This window comes from Fringilla coelebs (assembly GCF_963513975.1).
Source record: "Fringilla coelebs genome assembly, chromosome: 6".
Lineage (NCBI taxonomy): Eukaryota > Metazoa > Chordata > Aves > Passeriformes > Fringillidae > Fringilla > Fringilla coelebs.
This window is the reverse complement of record NC_140034.1, coordinates 47362110-47385304: the sequence shown is the minus strand read 5'-3', so window position 1 is coordinate 47385304 and position 23195 is coordinate 47362110. Positions and strand designations below refer to the sequence as shown.

At 49.3% G+C, this 23195-nt stretch overlaps 1 protein-coding gene across 1 annotated transcript in view; it reads right to left on the bottom strand.

The window, feature by feature from the left end:
• CD81 (CD81 molecule) overlaps window positions 1-23195 on the bottom strand; it is a 33200-nt gene that overhangs the window by 5430 nt on the left and 4575 nt on the right. The window contains exons 2-4 of the mRNA XM_084207040.1: window positions 17439-17553; window positions 5407-5504; window positions 2473-2547 (exon numbers count right to left, since the gene is read on the bottom strand). Of these exons, the coding sequence (XP_084063166.1) occupies window positions 2473-2547; window positions 5407-5504; window positions 17439-17553 (288 nt within the window). The remainder of the gene's footprint in view (window positions 1-2472; window positions 2548-5406; window positions 5505-17438; window positions 17554-23195) is intronic.

Sequence of the window (23195 nt, the reverse complement as noted above, 5' to 3'; positions counted from 1 at the left end):
TCATAGGGCTCCAGCTGTCACAAATATTAAGAACCCCATCCACCAGCCAGCAGATTTCAAGACAACACTATCCAAGGGCTCCACAGGCTCTGTCCAGGAGATAAAGACAGCCAAGGCCTGGAGGGTGAGCCAGAAGTTGAGATAGCTTTCAGCCCACGTGGATGTGCTGCTAGGCTCAGAAAGGCAGAAATGTCTCATTTTGAACCACATAGACATACACAAAACAGGCAGGCAACACATTTCCTATTGAGGCTGCAGAGGCTGGACATGCTGGAAAAGTCAAGAGGAGGTGGGGTGCACAGGCAAGGCTGTCTGTAAATGCAGGCACCTCAGCTTACTGAGTGGCTTGGAGGGGATGGCAGGAATTTGGGAGAGATTGCACACTAAAGCCTGGTGAGACAGCTCATTTGGGTCAGGAAGCTTAGGCGCATTTAGATGGATTTAAAACCTTGGCTGGGTCCCTACAGACACTGCTATCCTGGTTATGTGAGACACCTTATCCAGACTCTAACCCTGCCACCCATGATGAACTGCAGGCACCCATGAGGGCCTGCTCCACAGTGCAGAAATCTCCTAACTTTTAGGGAACTGGCCTTGTGACTTCTCCTCTAACACCCTTCAATAATTTGAGAGAGAGAGAGGTGAAAGAAGGCCATGCAAGAGAAGCAAAAGAAAAACATAAAAGTAAGGGAGGGAAAATGCTTTCTGGAACATCTGCTCTTGGCAGCACAGGCTGGATTAGCATACGAAAAAAGAAACTGCAGCAAGAAGATGCACAATTTCAATCAATTATCCCAGAACTCTTTCATCACTACTCAAAAAAAGCTTGCTTTGGAGGATGATCTTCTCCAACCAAACCATTTCATTCTGGTACATAAAAACAAAAATTAAAAAAAAAATCCTATTTATTGCCTCCCCATTCTGAATTTACAGCATCTCCAAGAAGACAAGCTGACGGAGAGACTGCCTTTAGCTTTGAGAAAAAGTGTCCCTTCTGGAAGCATCTCTTGGTGGCTGGGGTGATTCAGTGCTTCCTTCCCAGCCTGCACTGTTCCCAGCCAAGGCAGGGAGAAGCAAGCCTGCCTTTTGAGCAGGGATTTCAAAATAGCCCATTCATCATCAAGGCTGCAAAACTAGCTGATGCCAACAGACTGCCACCCTTCATTTTAAACTGCAAAATTAATTTTGGGGGCTGAGGTCATCACTTCTGTGTTGGGAAATCCTACATTCCTCAGCTTTATGCTCCAGCAGCCAAGCTCTTTCTCCCCAGGATGGGACACAACAGTCGTGGGTCCCTCCTTACTCAGCCTTCACTTTTTTTTGCTGTCAGTTGCAGTTGCACATCTTGGACTCTTCAGGATTCACAAACTAACATCTGCAGGAGGCACAGCCCCTCTGCAGAGGTTAATTAGTTCACTAAAGTTGCTAGGAAACAGCACTGTGCCTGCATAATAATGTTTAGCCACAGAAGAGTTTATTCCAGTGAAGTCGTGCTCTCTCCTGAATGACTACAAGGATGTTCCCATTCACATGGAGCCCGTGAGCCACTGCTCACATGCATGAGAAAGCTGAGCAGGCCAGCACCTACTTACACAGCTGGCTAATGTCTCTTAGCAAAGTAAACACATTTCCTACTCAGCCAGAGAGTCCAACCTTGGCTTTGAGCACAAGCAGTCCCCTTCTCTCCTCCAAACCCCCGAGGCCCAGTGATCAGCACCCAGGCTGCTGCAGCACAGCCCCAGTTCCCATACACAGGCAGTTCTGCATTTTGAGACCAAACCTGTGTGTCTGAGCACATGTGACCATAGTGAAGGGAAGGTGAGCAGAAACAGAGGGGAAAAGCTGCAATTTCCAGTTATACCCTTCAGTTCAGCTCCTCCAGCCAGGAAACCTTATCTGAGCAGTCCCTAGGAGAGTGCCTAGCAGGGACAGACACGGGACTTGGACCCCTCATGTGTGCACAGCACACGGATCACAGCAAGCCCAGCACTGGCAGACAAATGGCTGAAGCAGGCTATATGACACTGGAGAAGAGCAGGAAGCACCAAGCAATCCTGTTAATGCAGGCTCTCCCTGAATGGCATTCCCGCCCTTTGGCACTACCCGCCACGCTCACTGCGGTTCCCTGGCACTGAGGACGTGCAGATGGCTTTCCTTCACAACTTCATGCACGAATCCACTCCCCCTGTGACTGACAGCGTGGCAGCTCAGAGGAGACCCAAGCGAGACAGGCTATTTTTATTGGAGACATCCACTACGTGCCCTAAGGGCAGCTGCTACTGTCAAGTGCTCACATTTAAAGTTCATCAGCCTGGCCGAGAGGAGTGAGGTGGCCAGCCCAGGTCACACTGCTAATCCAAACCCCCATTATTCAGTCTGGGAGCAGTTTGTGAGCAAAACAGCTCATGCTGAGATCTGCTGCAGTTCTGCCCCAGCCTCCCAGTCCCACAGACACAGGTTTTAGAGACTTACTTGGTCTTTGTTGACAAAACCCCAGATTCCAGCTGCAACTTCGCAGGCAAACAGAATCACCAGGCAAGTGAAGAACTGCAAAGACAAATCAAGAGAGGGATCCTTAACATACCTGCAGCAATTAGGTGGGGAGAGGTGTGGAGCAGCACTTCCACTGACAAATCAGAGCAAGGTGTCATCTGACTTCAAACCATTTTCTCTCTCATACATGCACTGAGCCCAAACACATTTTCCTGTAACTCATCACATGCCACCCATGTCCAGATTGTTGAGCAGGGATTAACAAAACCTTTCCCACAAAGGGACAGGCAGGAATGAAGATGCCCTGTGTAACACAAGATACATTGCTCTGCTTCATGCACCTGCAGGACCATCCAGACAAGGTTTCTGCTCTGCCACAAATGCTCTGAGGACTGGAATTGCCAGTGCAGGGTTAAAAGCACATTTCAGCTGCTGAGGAGCTGGGGATGTCAGGGTGTGATTTATGGCCAGTTCTCTGGCATCCACAGCCCTGCAAGGCTACTGCAGTTTTTTGCATAAATACTAACACTGACGTTTTCCCACAGTCCCACCCTGCTTGTGCAATTCCAGCATTCCTCCCTGCCATCCTCCCTTTTTGTTCAGATCCCAGGAACACATTGTGATGGTTGGTCAGTTGGACTGGGAATGGGAAGCTGTAAACTCATACATCAGGGTCACATGAGAAGGCACAGAGGGGCATGCTCCATATGCAGTCAACATCACCTCTGTGACAACATCACTCAGTGACTTCTTCCTGGGAAAAGCCCCAAAGTGGGAGAAGTTAAGAAGCAAAAGAGGTGAATGCAGTCAAGGACAGACAGAATTACAGTATAGCGTGGGAAAACAGCCGCTGGCTCCTGAGCAGGCTCTGTTCAAAACGCATTCAGCACATTTTCTCCAACAACAGATGAAACAGGAGCTATGACCTGGTTCTCACACGCAAAAGCAAAGGGTTATCAGCAAAATGGAAACAAGACTATTAACCTGACAGCAGGAAAGGACTTCCAACATCCTTGTCCGGTTCCTGAACAATCAACTCCTATGTGAACATCTAGCTATTCCAAATTTTGTAGGAACATCTTTGAAAGACTAGGTTCCACATCCCCCCTAGGACTCACAGGACCCTAAACCGTGGGTGCAATGCCGCTCTAAGTCTGGTTAAGCACTAGGGCTCACTCCTGCAGTGGTTACCCTTCAGTGAAGGATGGTTCATTTATCCCAGATGTGGAGGTACCACTTCCTGAAGATTCAGTTCTCCTCTAAGCCAGCTCCAGAACACCAGGATCTTGATGCTATGGGAACATAATGGTGGTCCTGGCCAAGCAGCTGGCTGTGTTCTGGCCCCTTTCCGGGGAGCAGAGCCTGCTCCATGCCAAGTGGCTCCCTCCTCTCTTCCTTAGGTCTTGCTGCTCAGCTTCCATGCCACCTTTGGGATTTTAATCATATGGAGCGTCCTGTACTTCTTCCTTCTGTAGTAATCCCAAAGTCATTCCCTCAGCTAGGTGGAAGAAAGGGGAGCATGGCTGCTTCCCTAAAACACCCCAAGGACACTGCCTGGAAATGTCCTTGGAACACAGTGGGAGCCTTGGCCAGTAGAAAGCGTCCTCATGAGGCATCTCCAGACTTTTCTTGGCAAGCCAAGGTGTGAGCAAACACAGGCAGTGCACAGCAGCTAGAGCTGCTAATTTCAGCCAGAGCAGCCGGTTTCCCTGTTGGACCTTGGGTACCTTGTACCATCTGCCCTTCTAATCCTCTAACTTCAGGAGGGAGTGAGAGGTAGTTCAGGGTCTGTAATCACTCACATTAACAAAACAAAATAAAAATCCAAAGCTGCCAAACTGTGCTCCAACAACCCCTGTTAGATTTGTGTGCAGGCTCCTTGTATTCCTAGCAGCCAGGATAATGCCTGCAAGCTCCTACTGGAGTTCCCATCCACTACGTTCAGAAGTGTTTTATCAGCCCTGGGGAAAAGCATCCCCTTATTACTGGGAATCAGCAGCAACAAGAGGTGAAGTCATCTGCAAGAGTGAGGCAAAGCAGCTCCATTTCCCTCTGTCCCAGCTGAGCCCACACCCATGAGCTGCTACACCACCATCAAGAACCCTCCAGCCCAATGACGCCAAGGGCTGAAAAGTCATTAGAATTAAAAAATAAAATAAAATAATGTTTTACCCTTCCAGTTTTATTTTTTATGTATCAAGTTTAAACTGAACCACATGTGAGAACTTGCTTTAAATAAATGGGTCTCCCTTGCTCCCAAGGTAAAGACTTTTGGTGTGGCTACAGTTTATCCAATTAGGCTCATCCTGTGCCAGGAATCCTCACAGCAGCGGCTGCCTCACATCAAGGACGCCTATAGCACTTCAGTAATGGATTTTCCAGGATGTACCTAGATGTTCTCACTAAGAAATTATGGAAAGTCTTTGCTGTTTCCTTGTTCAAACAGATAAAAATAGTAGATGATTCCTTAAAAGAACTAGAATTGCTACAGGTAGCCTTGAAAGAGAGTGAGAGGGGATGCTGTAGGGGAGACCAGGTAAGAAAGAGGGTGTAGTGGGTGCTTGGTACAACAGCCAGACCATGGAGGCATAACTGCAAGGTGGGGGTTCACATGTAACCGAGAAAGAGTCTCTAGGAATCCTGCTGGTCTCACCCCTTCTGCCCTGCAGCCAGGCACAAAAAGGACATTGCAGCACAGCTGCCAGCTCAGCCAGAGCTCCACAGGCTGGGCAGAGACGCCCTCAGCCACGCAGCACTGCCTTGCTCCTCACAGAGGTCACCTAGCTCCCACCTTTGTGCTCACACATCCTCCCAGCCCCGCTCGCTGGGAAAGACCCCAGCAAGGGAAGCACATGTGCCATCCCACAGGGACATCAGGGTGCCAAGTGACTTCCAAAGCTTTGTGTCTCCTACCGTTCCCAGAAGACACTGAGACTCCTGAATAGCGCCGTAGCATCCCAGGAAGCCCACGAACATCATGACAGCCCCGACTGCGATCAGGATGTAGATTCCTGCAAGGCAAAGTGAGAGGCAGATGTGTTACTGCACAGCTCTGTCCAGCAGCACCCTCATGCCTGGCTGGACATTCTGGCTCCTGGGGTGGATAATTATGGGTGTGCAGAATTAAGGCTCAGGAGGTGTGATGGCAGCAGACATAGTAGAACACAATGTACATGAGCTGGGTCTCAAAGTGTTTGAAGCTGCCAACACTGGAGCTTTAATAACTCCATCACCTCCAAAACGAGAGGAAACACTGAGAGTAGCACTAGGCAGAGGATGTAGGAGCCATAAAAAGAGCTCTACAGCATCCTCACAGCTGTAGCATGGAGTTACCCTGGCACAGTGTTTTAAATATTTAAGCAGAGATGGAAATTATTACTTAGCATATCTTGTAAAATAAACAGTAAGGCACATGGTTTATTTATATTAAACATCATACAAATATTTATCTGGCTAACATTTTAAAATCAGATGAACCATAAAACCAAGGGGAAAGTACTGCTTAAGCATCTTACTTAAAATCTGGCACTTTTTTTTGTTATAGGTTCTTCCACAGAGAATACATTTTTTACTTTAACTTATTGATATTGCACAGGCAACTTGCACCATAACTAGTTCAAAGCTTGGAATCAGGCATTGGGAGTGGTTCAGAAAACAGAAGAATAAAAGTTTATTCATTGAGGAAACAAGAGCTTATCTCAAGGCTCAAGTCTGCCGCCATGAGTAATCACTATGGTCTCACCAACCACGAGACTGGTGAAGCCATAGTGATTACTCAGCCAAACACTACCAGCTCAGTTAAATTTGACACAGCTTTTTGCTGGTGTACCCTTTATATTTAGTGCATTTTTAGTTATGTAATATTCTCAAGTACTGTGGTTCTACTACTCTCTAAGTGAATCTTATTTCCTATTCAAAAGCAATTTCATACATGCAAAAATTGCACATCAGGTAAGACTGCAGTCACTATTTCTAATGGACAGCAAAGGAAAAAAAGCATCATGATGAGGATGGAAGAACATGGGACATCCCAGAGGTAACACCAACACAGTGAATCTTACTAGTGGTTGGGAGACACATCCCTTCAATGAAATGTTTTCTTCTGCTATGAGTGAAAATGTTTTATAGTTATTACTCAGACTGTCAGCTCTCCTTTAGGAACAGCCCTAACATATAAACAGAGCTCGAGATTAAAACTGTTTGTACATGCTTGCGATGTTTAAGGTTTCTCTTATCTCTGTAACTTTTAAACAATCTTCTGATAATTAAAGTGCAAAGTCTAAAGGCCACGCACGAAAAGCGGAGTGAAGTCAAAACCCTTCTCTAAAACACCAGATACACAATAACGGTCTCCACTTGCTCAACATTCCCTTACAGATCCTTCAAACTTGGGAAAGGCTGGACTTTGGTCCCCCCTTCTTCCCCCTTTGAAACAAGCCCCACCAGGACGCCAAAAGCACAAGCACCGAAGCAAGGGCTGACTTGGCGAGCGGCGGTGACGGAAACGCCGCCCCAGCGGCTCCGGGACTCTCCGGTGTTTCTCAGCAACACCGAGCTCACTCTATTTTTAGGCCCTGCAGGAGGGAGGAAGCCAGCTGCAGGGGAAGTGCCACAATGGAGCATGCTGACCCCGCAGGAAGCCCCTCTGCAGAAAACCTGACGGGAGCTGGGGCCGAGACACCAACATCCTTGCGGCAGCACTGTCAGCAGCGGGGGCCGGAGGTGCGAGCTGCACCTCCTGAGGTGTTCTGAAGGGTTCCAGCAGCGCCCAGGAGCCATGGAAAGCCAACAGGCAAAACGCTCCCCAAGTGGGGATGAGACCTCCTTAGGTGAAGGTGTGCAAAGAAAGGAAAAACAAGCAAAAGAAACCTCCTAGGAGAGCTCCTTGGAAAGGACAGGCCAGCAGTTGAAGTTCTGTAGGCCTATCTGAAGGGGAAGGAAGTGGTTTTATCCCAGTGGATGGAGATAGCATGAGTTGGAGCAGCTGGGCAGGGGGACAGCATGGCAAACAGTGGGCTGGGCTGTGTGCAGGACAGAGGGGCCCCAAAGGGCTTGGAGGTGGTGGGAAGGCATTAATAAACCCTGTACAAAGAAGGCGGTCTGCTGGACACCTGCCAAGCCCCAGAGAGACTGATGGAGGCTGTCAGACACCGCATAACTGCTGTCTCACAAAGAACAACATACCAGCAGTGGTGTCCCAAAAACGGTCTGCTCACTGCCACCAGAAGCTGCTAATGCCCTAGAACCAGCCCTCAACACTCCAGCTTGTACCAGTGAAGCTGCTGGCTTGGGTTTTCAACCCAAATCATGGCCGATCTTTCTATTTTAAGTGCTGGGCAGTTCAACTGACGAGTCTTTATCACAAGTCAGAAAATTAACTTTCCTCATCCCTGAGCACAGCAGTTTCTGACTTCTTCTCCCATTAGGACAGTAGAGAGAAGACAAAGCTGTGCTAGGGGCAAGTAATTTCTACATCTGACGAGTCACTGTGCATGCTAACCACTCCAGTATACGGGTAACAAGCAGATGCAGCACATTTGAATACCAAGCAGCATGATGCTGGGACCCCAACAACAAGGTCACCACAAACAGAAGGTTTTGTTCTAAATTTTTTCTAAATAAACACTGATGGCACCTTCTGGGCTGAACAAATATTGCCAGATCACAGTCACAGAGCAGCCCAGGTTGAAGGGACCTCAAGTGATCACCTGGCCCAACCTTTCGCAAGACTGGGAACCTTAGGAGAGACTATCCAGAACTCTACCCAATTATATCTTGAAAACATCTAGTGATAAGGACTCTATTGTGTCCCTGGGGAGGTTTTTCCAGTGAATGATTGCTCTCACTGTAAAAGATGTTTTTCTGATATTGAAATCATCAGGAAAACACAGGACCCACTAGTGGCCAGGAAAGTTTTGCTCTGAAAACTAGGAAATGAAAGCCCAGTGAGACCCTCAACCGATGGAGGAGACTAAGAGGAAACTCAGACATTTGCTGTTTTAGAGAAGCTTTCCAGTGACCTCGTACTTGCTTCTTGCTGGGATTTCTGGCAGCTTCAAAAAAACAAAACCAATCCTGACCTGCTGAACTCCCACCCCAGGCAGGCTGTGCAGACCTTGGACTTTCAAGTGACATCCTGGCTTCCCACCTCTCTCCCTGTTCTCACTTCACCAGCTCCTCATCAGAGCCAGCACCGCTATCAAGTGAGGAAACAGCAAGAAGGAAAGGAGGGGAGGGGAGGGAAGAAGATGTGCACCACGTGCAGCTTCCTGACCGGAGCCCAGCGGATGCGACCGGTGCGGTGGGAGCAGCGGGAATGCGCAGCCAGGCGGGGGAGAGGGCAGCAGTGACTGGTCTGAGCTCGACAAACCACAAAAAACCCCTGGAAGGTTTTTGGAATAAAGGCCAGCTTCATTCCCAGGCACAAACAAGCGGCTGTTATGGTTATGGACTTGCCTTTTGTTACTGAGGGCCAGAACACAACAGCCTCTCCCGGGAGGCAGCAGAGCAGGACTCTGAGCTGGAGTTTATTTAAAAACAAGCACAAAGTATTTACTGCAAAAATAGCATGTGCAATGAGGAATGCCAGCGGTGTTTCGCCACAGAAATGCCATGCTGAAGGCTGAGAAAGCAAAGGAAGGCAATCCAAGTGCCCAACCACATGCTTTGGATGGTGTTTGTTTTCCCACACCCATCCTTCCCCTCAAGGAATGGGGCTGGTGGGGGTGTCTCCACTTTCAGACAGGGTGCCAGGCAGCTGGGGGACTATTTCACAGCAATCACGGTGCAGACTGGAAAGACCAAGCCCTTTTCCCAGAAAGCAGCCTAACACATCTTAGCTTTCATTCCTGGCACACATGGACAATGACGCCTACTGTGGTTTTGGGCTCCGTCTCTGTGAGCAAGGCACCTGTCATCCCATCCTGGAATGGCACATTATCCTCCTCCAAGTCAGAGGAGACTCCTCACAAGCCTCCCCCTCCTCTGTGTAAGCATCAGAGACTGGTTAACCCCTAAATCGTCTCCTGGGTGAGGAACTCTCGACTAAAATGGTTATTTGCTCCTTCAGGGCTCCACCCGAACTGGCACAAATTGGCATGAGCAAGGCTCCATCTGCCTTTCACATGCCACTTCCCAGCTCATTTTTACTCCAGCTTTCTCTGGAGTTTTACAACAAGCAGCGCTGTTTGCTGTAAACAAAAAGTAAAATGAGAGAGGTATAAACTGCAATCTGCAGCGCCTACAGCCATGCTGCCCCCTCACTCAGCAGCAGTGCATAAGAGAACAGCTGGAGCTGCAGCCACAGGTACAGTGAGCAAATCATGTACAGGTGTTCATGGTACCGAGGCACCTCCACATCCTTGAGCAGCACTACACTGTGATTTCTAACCTATGGCACAGTTCTCTGATAAGACAGCAGCAAGAAAGATTGCTAAAACTGCCACACATAACCAGCCCCACACCAAAGCAAGCTGTGAGCCTCAGGACATGTATCTGGGAGTTGGAGAAATCAGAGGAGGGGTGTCAATACTGCCTGGAGTCCTCCATCTCCTTTTGAGATGGAGCCTTTGAGCAGAAAACTTTAGGAGAGAGACAAACCACTCTCAGCTTCATCTCCTCATCTGAATTCAAAGCAGGAGCACAGGAGCCATGATATGATCTCCTCCCTTGAGAGCATCATGATGGGGACATGATGATCAGAAAAAGCAGCAGCAGTGGACCAAACGCCATCCCTCTTTCCCCAGTACAACCAGGGCACGCACTGCTTGGGCTGCGGGGATCTTGTAAAGCTTTAGGAAAGCCCCCAAACATCAGAGACAGGAAACTGATAGCAACTGAGCAATTCTCTTGGTTTGATGCTAGGTAGGAAAGAGGAAAAAAAAGCAGCCAAGAGGCCAGCTTAGCTCCCAGCTCAAGCAGATGATGCCTCCATGGAGGGCGCTCTACCTGCAGGCCAGGTAGGAAGCAGGATGCTCAGTTCTGAGAGCAGGGAAGGGAACAAAAAAGGCAGTACTCAGTATCAGTACTTGCTTTGGCATGAAAGCAGCATGGCTGGTGCCTGCAGGGTTGTAAAACCCATGTTCTGTCCCTGCTGAGAAATAAAGAAAACAGGAAGAAATAAACAGTCGTTTAAAAAGGACACGATGAAAAAACAAATAAAAGAAGGAACAAGCACCAGAGTGTCCCTCTAAAACAAGCAGGGAGCAGGCCAGCCCTGGCCAGCTCTCCTCCCATGCCCCACCATGGCCATCAGAGAAGCTGTGCAGCTCCAGGCATGGGCATTCCTGGACAGCACCCTACTTCTCCCCTCGTTTAAATCCCTTCCAGCATCCTTAACTCATTTGGCTAAATGGAAGCCAGCCACTGCCTCCAGGTCACCATGGCAGTATTTCCAAAAGACAAGAAAGAAATCAAATAAGAAATCCCCCCCATAATGACACCATGCTTCCTGGGAAGGCCAGGCAGCTCTCCTAGCTGTGCCTGCCCTTCCCATGGGATGAGCTTTAAAAAGGGGCTGAGAACAGACAAAAGAGAGATGTTTATTCTCCCAAAAGGCTCCTGTGGGGAGACTCTGCACATCCAAGAGTTTTGCAAGCCTCTGAGGAAAAGAGGGAGGCTTCAGTGCCACCCTGCTGTTGCTCCTGGCCTGGAGATGCTGAACTGCAATGGGCTTATCACCACTGCTGCTGCAGGGAAGGGTGGAACCATTAGACAATGGCAGGGAGACTCCCTCCTACCCCACACCCCCCATTGTGGAAGAACACCCTTCCCAGCAGCCGGAAGAAATGAGAAGAAATGACCATGATGTTCCTCCTGGCAGCTCTGGGGCAAGACACAGTCACAGTGGAAAGTCCCTCCAGGGCAGGGTTGGGAAAAAGATGGCTGTGTGAGCCAGCCAGCAAAGCAGGGTCTCCTAAACATTTTTGTCCAGTTGCCTGGTGGAATCGGCCTAGCAGAGCTGGCAGTGCTTTCTTCAAAGTGGGGTGAGAGAAAGGGGGGCTGGAAAAAGAGAGGGTTTGCTGGAAGATGACAAGTGGGAAGCCCCTCCATTCCTCTCCACCCCTTTCCCAAGGAAAACATTGCTGCTCTGCAGCTGCTAATGACTTCCAGATGGAGAAACAAGGTCGCAAAGCATGGAGAGCTCTCATGGGGAGATGAAAGCCTGGACATATTGCTCTCATCTTCAAGAACAAGGCAAGAAGAAGCCACGAGCACCCCTCTGTCAGAAAAGCAAAGGGGTGGTGGGGAAAGCCCCAAAGAACATCCTCATGTGCACACACTCGTACCCAAATCCACTCCACACAGATGCCACAGTCAGGTTTCTTCTCCTTTGCCTACCCAGGAAACACTGGAAGGAGACTCAAGTTTTGTAACTTCAGCACACCTGCAAAATCAGGGAGGAAGTCCATGGCACATCTCCAGGACTGGGATGGACAAGGGTGGCACAGCACAGGTGAGCCAGGCGGGAATATGCTGGCCCATCCTCTGCTGCCCCAGCCTACAGCACTTCTAGGCATTTCTATGTGCCCTGGGATCTCACCCACAAAAAAAGCACACATCCCACTGGAGGATTCCTTCAGAGCAGGTTTCCTAAGGAAGACTGTCCAAGCTACAGGTTTAAACAGCTCTGAAGAGCAAGGAGCCACCTCTGGCATAGGTCCAGGGCAGCAAAGCCAACGGGAAGGGACAGAGGAAAAGAACAACTACATTAGTTGTAGTTGGATAGATCTGAACCCAAAATAACCTGATGGTACCCATGTATTTTTAAAGACATAACCAGTTTTAGTCTGCAGAGTAAATGAAGCACAGGGGTTGGTCATGACCAAGGTAGAACGAATTACAATTAAATGGAAATGCAATGAAATAACATGGTGCTTTCTTAAGAGAAACCGAATTCTGTGATAAGAATACAAAAAAAAAAAAAAAAAAAAAAAAGAAATCCCCCTATACTGTCAGATACATGGTTTAAGCCAGAAAGTACAACAAAAGTGTTTTGCCTTAAAACTAGTATTTTAAAAATAATTCCAGTATTATTGAAGGAGCTGATCTGACAGTGATTAGAGGAAAATCTAGAACAAGTAAAACTCAGCTTTTGGTTTTTTTCCCTTTAAGGGACTAAATAATTAAATTGTTGTCCTTAACGGTAAGTAAGTTTATTTCCAAGACAGAAAAATGCATGTACTTCTATTTATAAAAATCCACAGATATTATTTTTTAAATAATCCATTTTGCTCGGTGTGGTTCAAGGCCAAACGCAAACCTTGGTTTCCACTGCCAAGCACGCAAACCTGACCACAGCTCATGTGTCTGGTGGAAAATCTCCAACACAGGGGGCCTTGACAAAGTAGAGCACAAGTGGGTGAGAGAGGAAACCAGTCCTGAAGCAGCTCTGTGTATCCACAGGGATCCCTGCAGTGCCTCATGCCAAGACTGAAGCTGGTTTTTGACTGGTTTATTACAGAACCTACAGACCAGGAGCCTCAGGCTCTTCCCTGGCCTTTCACAACAAGTCTAGCGAAAGATGTGCTGTTGAGTCCAACCCCATGATGTATGGAAGTTGGCACCACCTCTAGAAGATGCCTAACATTTCCAGAGGGACGGGGACAAGGATGGGAGTGGGAACAGAAACCAAGACCTCCTCATTGCTCATGGTGCGCCCACAGCCACTGTAGCACTGCTGACCTCTAGAACCTTTGCAAACACACTGGAGCTCCACTGAAACCCCCCTGCAATGAAAACATCCCAGAAATCACTGCTTCTCATCCAAGGCAGTCCTGAAAAGGCTAATTAAGCTAAATTAGCTAAAAAGGCTAATTAAGTTATGGATAGAAGGGATAGCTCCTCCATAACCACTTAGCCAACACAGGTCTGTCTGGGTGATAGGCTGGCATGCTCTGCACTGCTGGCCACATCTGGAACCCATGCTAAGAGTGGTCAAGGCATCCTCATGTGCTGTAAGGACAATGGGCAAACATGGGGAGAGCTCAGAGAGATGTCCCCATCCCTACCCTATGTACTGCCACTTAGCAGTCCCTCCTCTCTGCAAGGGGCAGATTTCCCTGAGCCCAGTAAAATCTCGTGACAGGACTTCCAAAATCCTGAAGACACCCATGAAAGCTTGCAAGCAGCTGCAGTTCAGCTCAGAGATGTACTCATTTATAAGGAAGACTTCAAAGCCTCCCTGTGCTTTCTGGCCCATTTATTCTAGACCAGTCTGTGTGAAAAGCAGCTTGAACTTGTTTCCAGGGCAGAAATCATTATCCTGGGTTGTATTTGTTCTGAAGAGGATGGTGAAGACAGGCTGATTCACCTCTTAAGGAAGTCTGTGTTCCCATTAGCTGATGTCCCTTCCACACCTCAGCAGCACTCACAGGCACACTCACCACCTTAGCCCCAAGCCATAGCTGCCCTCAGCTGTTACCCCACACCTGCCTCCCTCAGGCTTTGCTGCCTGACTGGCTTGGGAGGTCGATAAACATCACCTAGGGAACTCCTCCACCAAAGAAAATCCCTCTTGCCTTTCAGCTGGGACAGTGACACCCACCAGGATAACAGGGAGAGGCAGCAGTGGCAGCAGCCTTGGTGGCCAAGTTTACCCCACCACTGTATGCCTGTCCAAAACCTCACACTCCTCCCTTGTGCCACCATGCTCCAGGGAGGAGACACCGCCCAGCAGAGGATTTACTAATAAAACACACAAAACCTAGACGCAGGCAAAGCAAACTCCTTTCTCACCCCAAAAGTTACGTGGAAAACCGCACCCCAGCTCAGAAGGCTTTTGCACCCTCCATCCTGGCTGGCCCCGCTCCCAGGGCCGAGCTAATTAGAGCCACAGGTCGTGCTGCCCTGTCACTTGCTGCGAGCAGCTGGAGGCACATTTCCTATTTTGGATCTGGCAGGAGAGAGCGAAGCCGAGACCATCCGGCTGCTGTGCTCCATTGCTTGCCAAGCAGCCTGGGGAGAGCACAGAAGGGCTGCGGCAGGGACCAGCACCCAGTGATGCTCCAGCACACAGGCAGCCCAGCAAGGGGCAGGTGTGAAATCCTGGGGTGTGGATTTAATGCGAACAAGAGCTGAGGTTTTTGTTCCTGCCCTGCTCAAAGCATTTCATCCACAACAGCCATCTCCAGGCACCACATAACTAAGAAGGATGGGGAACCTGGCTTTTTCATCCCACTGTCATCCCACCAAGAAATGGCAAAAATAGCAAATCCAGAGTCACTTGCTTTTTCAAGATCCCCAGGTGCTCTTAAAAGCAGTGACACCACAGCACTAACTTATTCTGGAGAGATCAGAACTGTTCCAATTTGCACTGGTATCTGCAGAGAGAGACCAGCTCAGCCTTCTACAGCTCTCATAACACCCTGAATTACAGTTTTGTTATTTGCTTGGGTTTTTTTCAATGGTACTTTATGTGTAGGATCAGTAACTATCTGAGAAGTGGTTAGCCAGTTGTTAGCAACTTATCAATGCCTCTAGCTATCCTGGAGGATGTTTTTGGCCTTGTGACCAACATCTTCCCAGCCTCCAGACAGACAAAGCATTCCAGACACAGTGTTATCCAAGAGCAAGAAGGATTTTGATTTCTGAACTTCAAATAAAGCAAATAAATGCCTATCAGACCATAAGCCAAATTCAGATGAAGAAGTATTTTCCTTTATAGTTAGGAAAGCATGGAACTAAGGTGCTCCAGCTATCCCCATCCCTGGTACTGCTTGGTCTTTACAGTGCTGAAGTAGTTAAAGCATTTGCTGGAGCTTTAATCTTGGATCCAGAGCCAAAATGGAAGTGTCAAAAGCCAAGACTGCAACAAGTGGTTAGGGGATCAGATGGTTTGCACGCTGTGCTGAGGAAAAGCCCATGAACAAGGGCCCGTTTAATAACCTCCCAGGCCAGCCCACAAGACAACTTGTGCAGGCAGTGCAAAGCTGCTGAGGAGGGGGGGTGGTGCTTGTGGGAAACCCCAGCCCGAAGGAGCCCCTTCCCTGGGGCTGGAAAGGCCAGCAGGAACAGCTGCCTGTGCCCTGGGGGCTGCAGGGGTGGCTGCTGTGATGGTCTGGTCTGGGAGCTGAGGGCAAGGACTGCTCCTCTCCTGCTCCTGCTGCAGCCCGAAGTATCATGCCTGGTACTCTGTAGCTTTGCTGCTCCCCACAGCTTCTTTCTCCCACTTCTCCATTGCCCTCAAATCCATTATTTTTCCTCTCCCATAACACACAGGCACCCTGGAAAAACAGCCCTTAACAAAGAGCTCCAGCTTTGGGGTAGGGGAAAGGACACACAAAGAAACCAGGAGACACCAAATCCCTGCTTTCCTACTTCCCTTCTCACTCAGTACACACCCTATGATGGAAGTGTTCCTCCTCTGACAGTGTTTATTGCTTCCCCCCATCCTGCAGCAAAGCCTGGCTGGCCTTTAAAAGCCTCCTGACAAATCCCGGGACCAGCGCCCTGTGCCAGACACCAAAAAGTGGTATTTGCAAAGGAAAAAAAACAGAACAACAGAGCTCTGGAAGCCAAGCCCAAAGAGGTTCCCGTTCCCAAAAGCAGGAACATTGTGTGCATGTGTATACTGCATGCCAGAGAAGAAAAAGGAGGGAGTATCAGTTGCAAGAGAGAGGAAAAATGGGGGGGGGGGGGGGGGGGCAGGGGTGGGGGGGAAGCAAAAAGAAATCCCAGTCTTCAGACTCCAGAGGTCTGGCTGGGAAAGGCAGCAACTGAAAGAAATGCTCTGCTGTTATTACTGCATGGAAATTACAGCTGCCAGAAGGAATCCAGGCCAATCTGTTGCTGAATATAACTTTAAAAAGACAGCCAGCCTCAAATCATGGGCTGCTCACGGGTGTCGGAAAGTCAGCGTGGTGGTGGGACCCACAGTCCTTCCCCAATGCCTTCTAAACAGCAAAGGCTGAGGACACAGACAAAATAAGGGTGGAAGAGTAAAAGATGCTCAACAGGCAGGAGGGAGGGACCCTGCCCCATGCTCCAGGTCCCTCAGGTTTGGAGAGAAAGTGTTAACTAGGGAGGTATCAGTTGTTAGCCTGCCAGAAGAAGGAGATGTTTGGACTGGTTCCTTGAAAGGAGAGAGTTTAACTTCTTGTGAGCTCCCTTTTCTGTTTTTAAAGATGAGATCCGAAGGGGAAATGCTGCGAATAGACCTCTGAGTGTCAGGCAGGAGAAGAGAGACAGCAAGAGAGAAAAACCCAGAGCTATTTACAGCAGGAGCATCTTCTGTAACTAGGGACAGCCAGGGAGAGGGCTCAGGCATGCTGTTCCATGGGCAAGCAGGGAAATGAGAAGGAAAACCCTTTCCAGAAAGTAATTTTAGCTACAGGTGAGAACAGGACATGGGATCAGACAATGTTCCCAGCCCCGTCAGCTTGTGCTCCAAGCCAGCTCCTGACTGGCAGCCAGCCCCTCCTGCAAGCCTCTCCCCCTTGTCTGTGAGGGATCATTGGAGAACAGGGGAAAAACAGGGGGTTTCAGCTTCCAGCACGCCGTCAAATTCACAAAAATCATGCTCAGCTTAACCGTAGTGCACAGAGGCTCCACCTGCCCCTCCTGGAGAACATGAGTCACACGCTCACCAAGCCTCGCTTCCATTGCCAGCCCCTCTGCTACTTTTACATCCCTTTGGACAGGAAACAAGACATTTCCAAGAAGTCCCCCCTCTTCCCAAACGTGCTCTGGAGAAAACCCACGGCACCGCAACACGTCCTCTTGCATTTATAGCTGATGTGGATTTGGACTCTGCTCTTGGGCCACAGCCAAAGGCTCTGGCTGGCACAGCAGGGGATATTTTGGAGAGTACAAGGGCAGCGGGAGGTATTTTTATTGTGACCTCCTTGGTGCTCACCTGGAGCTTTCTGGCCTGCTTTTGGGTACGCTGCAGCCTACCCTGGGGCACACACCCATGCAGGAACAGCAGCACCCCCAGAGCTACTCACCAACATAGAAGGTGTTGGGGGCCGGCTTGTCCCCCAGCTGCAGGTACAGGATATTCGTTGTCTGTGAGTCATGGCGGAGCCACAGGGCCACTCCCAGGATGATGCCTCCTGCCAGCTGGGGAGAAAACAGAGGGAAGCAAGGGTTATGCACTGCTCCAGCCACATCAGACCCAGACTGGCAGTTTTCATCCAGTTTTCAGTTTTTTGCTTTTCATCTTCCCACAAACATACAAGAACATCCTCTCTAACCATCACCCCGGCAACATGCTTTGTGCCCCACATATCATGAGCCATATGATCTTCCTTGCTTTATGAGAAGACCCCCTCATTCTGGAGATTTCCAGTTCCTGCAGGAGATTTCTTTCTCAAGAGGTATTTTATCATGCTTTATTATTACTTTCAATGGAAGCAAGCAGGAGGAGATGTGCCACTAAGGTTTTTAGGACAGCTGTTCAACAGAAATTACAAACAGCCCCAGCTGATAACTGGGCTGTTATTACCCTGTTTAATTTCTCTGTGAGGTATAAACAGAAAGTGGGGGAGTTGGCATTTTTCCCCTCTGCCCCCAAATTATGCATGCCCACTACTTCCCATCCAGGGTCAGGCTTCCAGTTGAACACACCTAGTGTTCCTCGGCACACAGAGCTTTCCTTAATGCCCTAATACAGGAATTGAAATGGAGCAAAGCCTGGGGTCTGGCTAAAGCACCACCACACCATTTTTGGGGGCCCCCAGGCCAAGCCTGCTGCCTTGCCATGCATGAAGCAGCAGAAGAGCAGCGCACCCACACCCACGTGGGCACAGCGACACGCAGGACTGACCAGGGAAAGGACAAAAACACACTCCAGATGTGGGAGGAGACGTGCTGCACTTGGGACATCAACTCAGCCACTGGGATATTTATGTACAAACAATGGGAAGTTCTTTGACTGACTTCCTCACTGTTTTCTCTTTCAGGGAGGGGCTGGGAATGGCCGTGGGAGGTGGGAGCGGATATGGGGCACTACAGCAGGGAAGGTGTCGCAGAGAGGAACTCAAGGGAGAGCTTTTGCAGCAGGACTCACTGTGACATCCCCATTCCATTTAAAAGTATAACCAAGAAGGGAAAAAATACAAACATCTGGGAAAAAACCCAAACCCTTAAGAATTGCAATATCACTGCTGTGATATGCTGAAATCACCTGTTCAAATGCCAATTTAATTTTGAGTGTCCTAAATCCTTGAAGCCATTCACTGTAAAAATGGGAAGAAAACTACCAAAGGGTATAGAAATGGAAACATGCTACTTCTGAAAGAAGTCTGAAACAGGTCAGCTACAGGTATGACAGGCACCATCAAAGTCACATTAAAAAAAAAAAAAAAAAGCAGGGTTTTTTCAGGAAAGGTAGAAAGACTTCACCTGTGCAAGCACAACAAGGAACACAGGAGGACTGGGATCTGCAAGACAGGCTGTCGATGGGAGCCTGGTTTTCCATCCTGGGAGCTCAGCTGGTGGTTTCCTCCTTGCTCATTTCTATAAATCCCAGCCACAGGATTTTTCTAGAAATGCCACTGAAGCTGGGGCAAACTCACACCATTTCCAAACTCACATGGCAAACTGCTCTCAGGGCTTTTCCATTATCAGAGGGAGAAAAACCCCACCAGCTCCTGGAGAAGAAGGGAAATCTTTGCTTTTCCCCAGTCTGCCAAAGTAATAGGCTTTTAACACTTCTCCCACAAAACCAATGCAACTTCTCTGCTGGCACAGTCCCTCATCCCTCCTGCACTGAGGCCAGCCTGAGGTTCTCCAAACACTGGCTATGGAGAAAAGTCACGAAAGCCAGTCTGTGCTCAAGTCCAGCTCCAAATAAGGCAGGTTTTGGCTTTGCACAAAGTTATCCAAAATCAGCCTGGAGTGGCTCATTCATTGTCTGAGTGCATAACAAAGTTTGTGTTTTTTACTCTCAGAGGAAAGACTATGCCCCCTAATTAATCTATGCCACTCAAAGTAAAGCTCTCTTGGTAGCTGCTAGGAGAGAAGACATCCCAAGGAAGGTTTGGATTTCTCTGGCTGGAAGAGGTAAAGAAAAAAGGCTGCAGCCATTTTGGTTTTTTCCATGCAAGACATACTGCTCTGCCCTGACATGCTGCCCTCCACACTCAGCAGTGCCACCCCAGCACACCCTGCCCTGCCACCCATGGAGAGGTTGGGGTGACACCAGCAGCTCCTTTCCAACCAAATCTGCCTTAAAATGCCTGACAGAACTAAACAGTATGCAGCAAGTGATCTTCAAGACATTTTTTTAATCATTTGGGAACACCAGCTAGAGGGATAGAGCCTCTTCTACTGCATCAAACGCACCCCAGCAGTGAGGTCTGCCTAAGACAGCGAGCTGAACCAACTCCAGATGTTCCTGGTTTCATCCTGAATGCGCCCCAGGAACATCACACATCCGTCCCGCACTGCCTGACTCCACTTGCATTTTTAATAGAGCATGGAAGACCTCTGAATGGAAGCTTTAATCCAATAGCAGCTGTATTTCTTAAGAGAAAATGACATACACTTACTAATGAAAACAGCGTTTGGGCTACAATGAGTAACTTTTTCCATGAGAACCATACATCCTCCCACCTCCAAGAAGCCCAAAACGGAATTAAGGCTCTTTCTTCCCAAAGCAAAGAAAACAAGAGGGAGAAAACATTGTCAGCTTGCCACAGTAACTCTGCCTTCCACTGTACCTTGCTTGGGATAATCTCATTTTTAATAGAACAATTTGTTCCAGATAAAAGCTTGATGTTTTCTCCCCCAGTTGTTTCATCCTACAACTGCTGTTTGCTGACACGAGAAGAGCTCCAACCACTGACGGCAGTGTCACGCTCTAGGCTGCACATCCTCATACATATCAGGTTTTTTTCTGCTGTAGATATCTGTAATCTCACACAGGTTATCCCACTGATCTTTCTGTTCCCAGCTTGTCAGACAGCAGTGTTACATAGGCTGGGGCCATCACCTGTCATGATATGGTTTGAGTGCCCAGTATAGCTCTCCATTTAAATTTTTGGGGACTGCAATAATCTAAAAGCTGCAACTTCAGCAACGCCAGCAGTGTGTCGGACTTTGACCTGCTTTCCAAAAGCCGACCTGCCCAGCCTGCTGCTCTGCTGCCAGCACCACGGCACTCAAGAAAGGCACATCAGTGGTGCTCTCCAGGATGGGGCTGGCCCCAGAGCTCCCGCCCTGAGCGGCTTCCCAGCACAGCAGAGGTGGTGCTGCAGGCTCCGACATTTCCTCTTTACCGCTATTTTCCAGCTTCCAGAGATTTATTGCTTCTTCCACAGACAGCTAGACTTTTCCAGCTGGATCCTCCCTGCCCAAGGCTTGCTTCTTCAGGAATGCTGTTCCTGGTTGACACAGTGGGAGGGAGGGGGGAGTCCCCATGGAATGCTGCCTAGAGGCAGGAAAAGGCATGCCTTGTGTCCCCAGGGGGGTGCTGGGATGGTAGCTCATATGAGGAGGTGTCACCAGATGAGCACCATGATGAAAGCACATGTGCAGTCCTGGTTTGCTGCCCAATCCACAGTGCACATAGTGAGGCTCCTTCCTGGACTGAGCCTGACCAATGGTCATGATCTTCACCCTAAAATTTCCAGATCCAGCTGTGGGGCAAGGGAACAAGCCCCTTTTTCACAGCTTAGTCATTTCGCTCTACAATAAATTTTAATGAATTAGGGGTGCCAGGAATAACCCCATTCCCCTTTTAATGTGGTGTACCCCACTTCTGAGTTGCCCTCATCTTAACTTGTTGCTCCCTAAAACTCACATATGCCAGGATGTGCATCACCTCCCTGGTCCCTTCTGCTGCCCCCAGCCTTTTTCCCCCTGCTCCCTTTCCTCCATCCTTCTCTGAAACAGATTTCCCGGAAGGGAGGAGGAGAAGAACGAAGTTCTGGCTACAGGGCAGCTTGCCAGGCATGCCAAAGCAAAGCAGACAGACATCCTGTGGAGGTGCCAGCAGTTTCACGAGGCTGTATTTTAGCAGTGCCACTTCCCACCGCCACGGCTGGCCCTGCCTCCAGGTCCTGCTTCCCAACCTGTGAGAGCCCAAGGGCTGCGAGAGGCTCCCGCCTTGCTGGAAAAACGCTGCTGGCACAACTCATGCCACGATGCCTGGGAAATACCACCGTTCCGAACAAGCAGCAGGATGCTGCCAAGAAAGGTTAATGAATTTTAGCTGGTTTATGATTAAGGCAGATGACTGGAGATTGTTAACAGGTTCTCATGCCGCAGAGGTTTGCAATTTCCCTTACACCCCCTGGAAGCAGAGCCCTTCGTGAGGGCAGCACCCAGCCCCCACCCGAGAGGCCCAACCAGGGCTCCCCATGGCTCCTCTCCAACACTACCTGCAAAACAGCTGAGATGGAGTGACAATGAATGCCCCTCCTTTCAGGTGTGGGGAACCAGGATGCCGAAAAGTAAAGCGGCTTGCCAAGGCTGAAATATCTTCCCATGCAAGAAGCCCCTCATATGGCCAAGAACAAACTGCTAATTTGGGGTTGAATGCTTTACTCCCAGGTAATTTGTGGGTCTCTAGGTGAAGCAGCATGAGTAGAGAAAAAGTGAGGAGATAGAGACTCATAATTTGATGGAAACTACCTTTGGAAGGGCAGTACAAGCCTTTGCAAGATATCCATGCTAGCACATCACAGGTCCTGCACCACCAGCCTGAAGACTGAGTCAGGAAAGAGAGGGACACAGGCAATGTGCCCGAGCAGCACCACACCTTTCCACAGCCTGCACCTCGCCTCCTGGAAGGCTGAAGAAGTTTTTTTCTACTGCAACAGCTGCACCTCATGGGACTACTGAAAGGACGTGGGGCGCAGCAAAGGGCTGACAGCTGAATGGTGGCCCAGGAACCTGGGAACTTGGGTTCAATGCTGAGTCCATCTCCATGTCACAATGTCAAGTCTTCACACCAAAGCGTCAGCTGAAATTTTAAGGTGAGATGTGCTAGAGATCACTGCTGGGCTGCATGTTTGGGTGGACCCTGGGATGCCCTGGAGCCCCTTGGGGTGGTGTAATCAGGGGAAGGGACTTCAGCAAGACACAGAGTTGCAGTCTGAGAGGCACACAAGCCAGAAGGTTATCTTGGCACAGGCACTCACAGGCAGCAGTGGCAGATAGGGCTCTGTGACAGCACAGGCGAGAGCTTTCTGCTGCTTTCCACAGCCACGGAGCTCCACGGCCACTAAAGGTCAGGCAGAAAGTTTGCAGGCAAGGCCTGCCCAGGAATTGCAGGAAAGGCATGTGGGAAGAGCAGCATGCCCTGCAGGCAGGAGGAGGAGAGCAGCCTGCAGCCCTGCTCCCAGCAGCACACCTTCCAGCAGCGGCTATTAATAGAGCTGCCAGCCGGAGCAAAATTCCCCACTGGTGCCTATAGTTACCAGCCCTACAACACTGCAGAGCTTTTCAAAACAAGCTCCAGAGGAACTCTCCCAGAGGAGCAGCATGCCAAAGGCCAAATAAAGCTTGATGGATGGCAGGAGAATGGGAATCCAGCACCAAAATCCAGGAACGGGGTCCTACGATGAGGAGCACTGTGCCCAAAGGCCACTGCCAGCTTGCCCCAGCCTGATCCCTGCTGCAGAGAGAAGTAGCACTTCTCATGATCAAACTGCCCTCAGCAGAGAGGAAAACAATTTGAGATATTGCTTTAAAATTAATTTGGCCCCGTACATAAGCATTTAACTACAACGGTGATACAACTGCTTTCCCTTCTT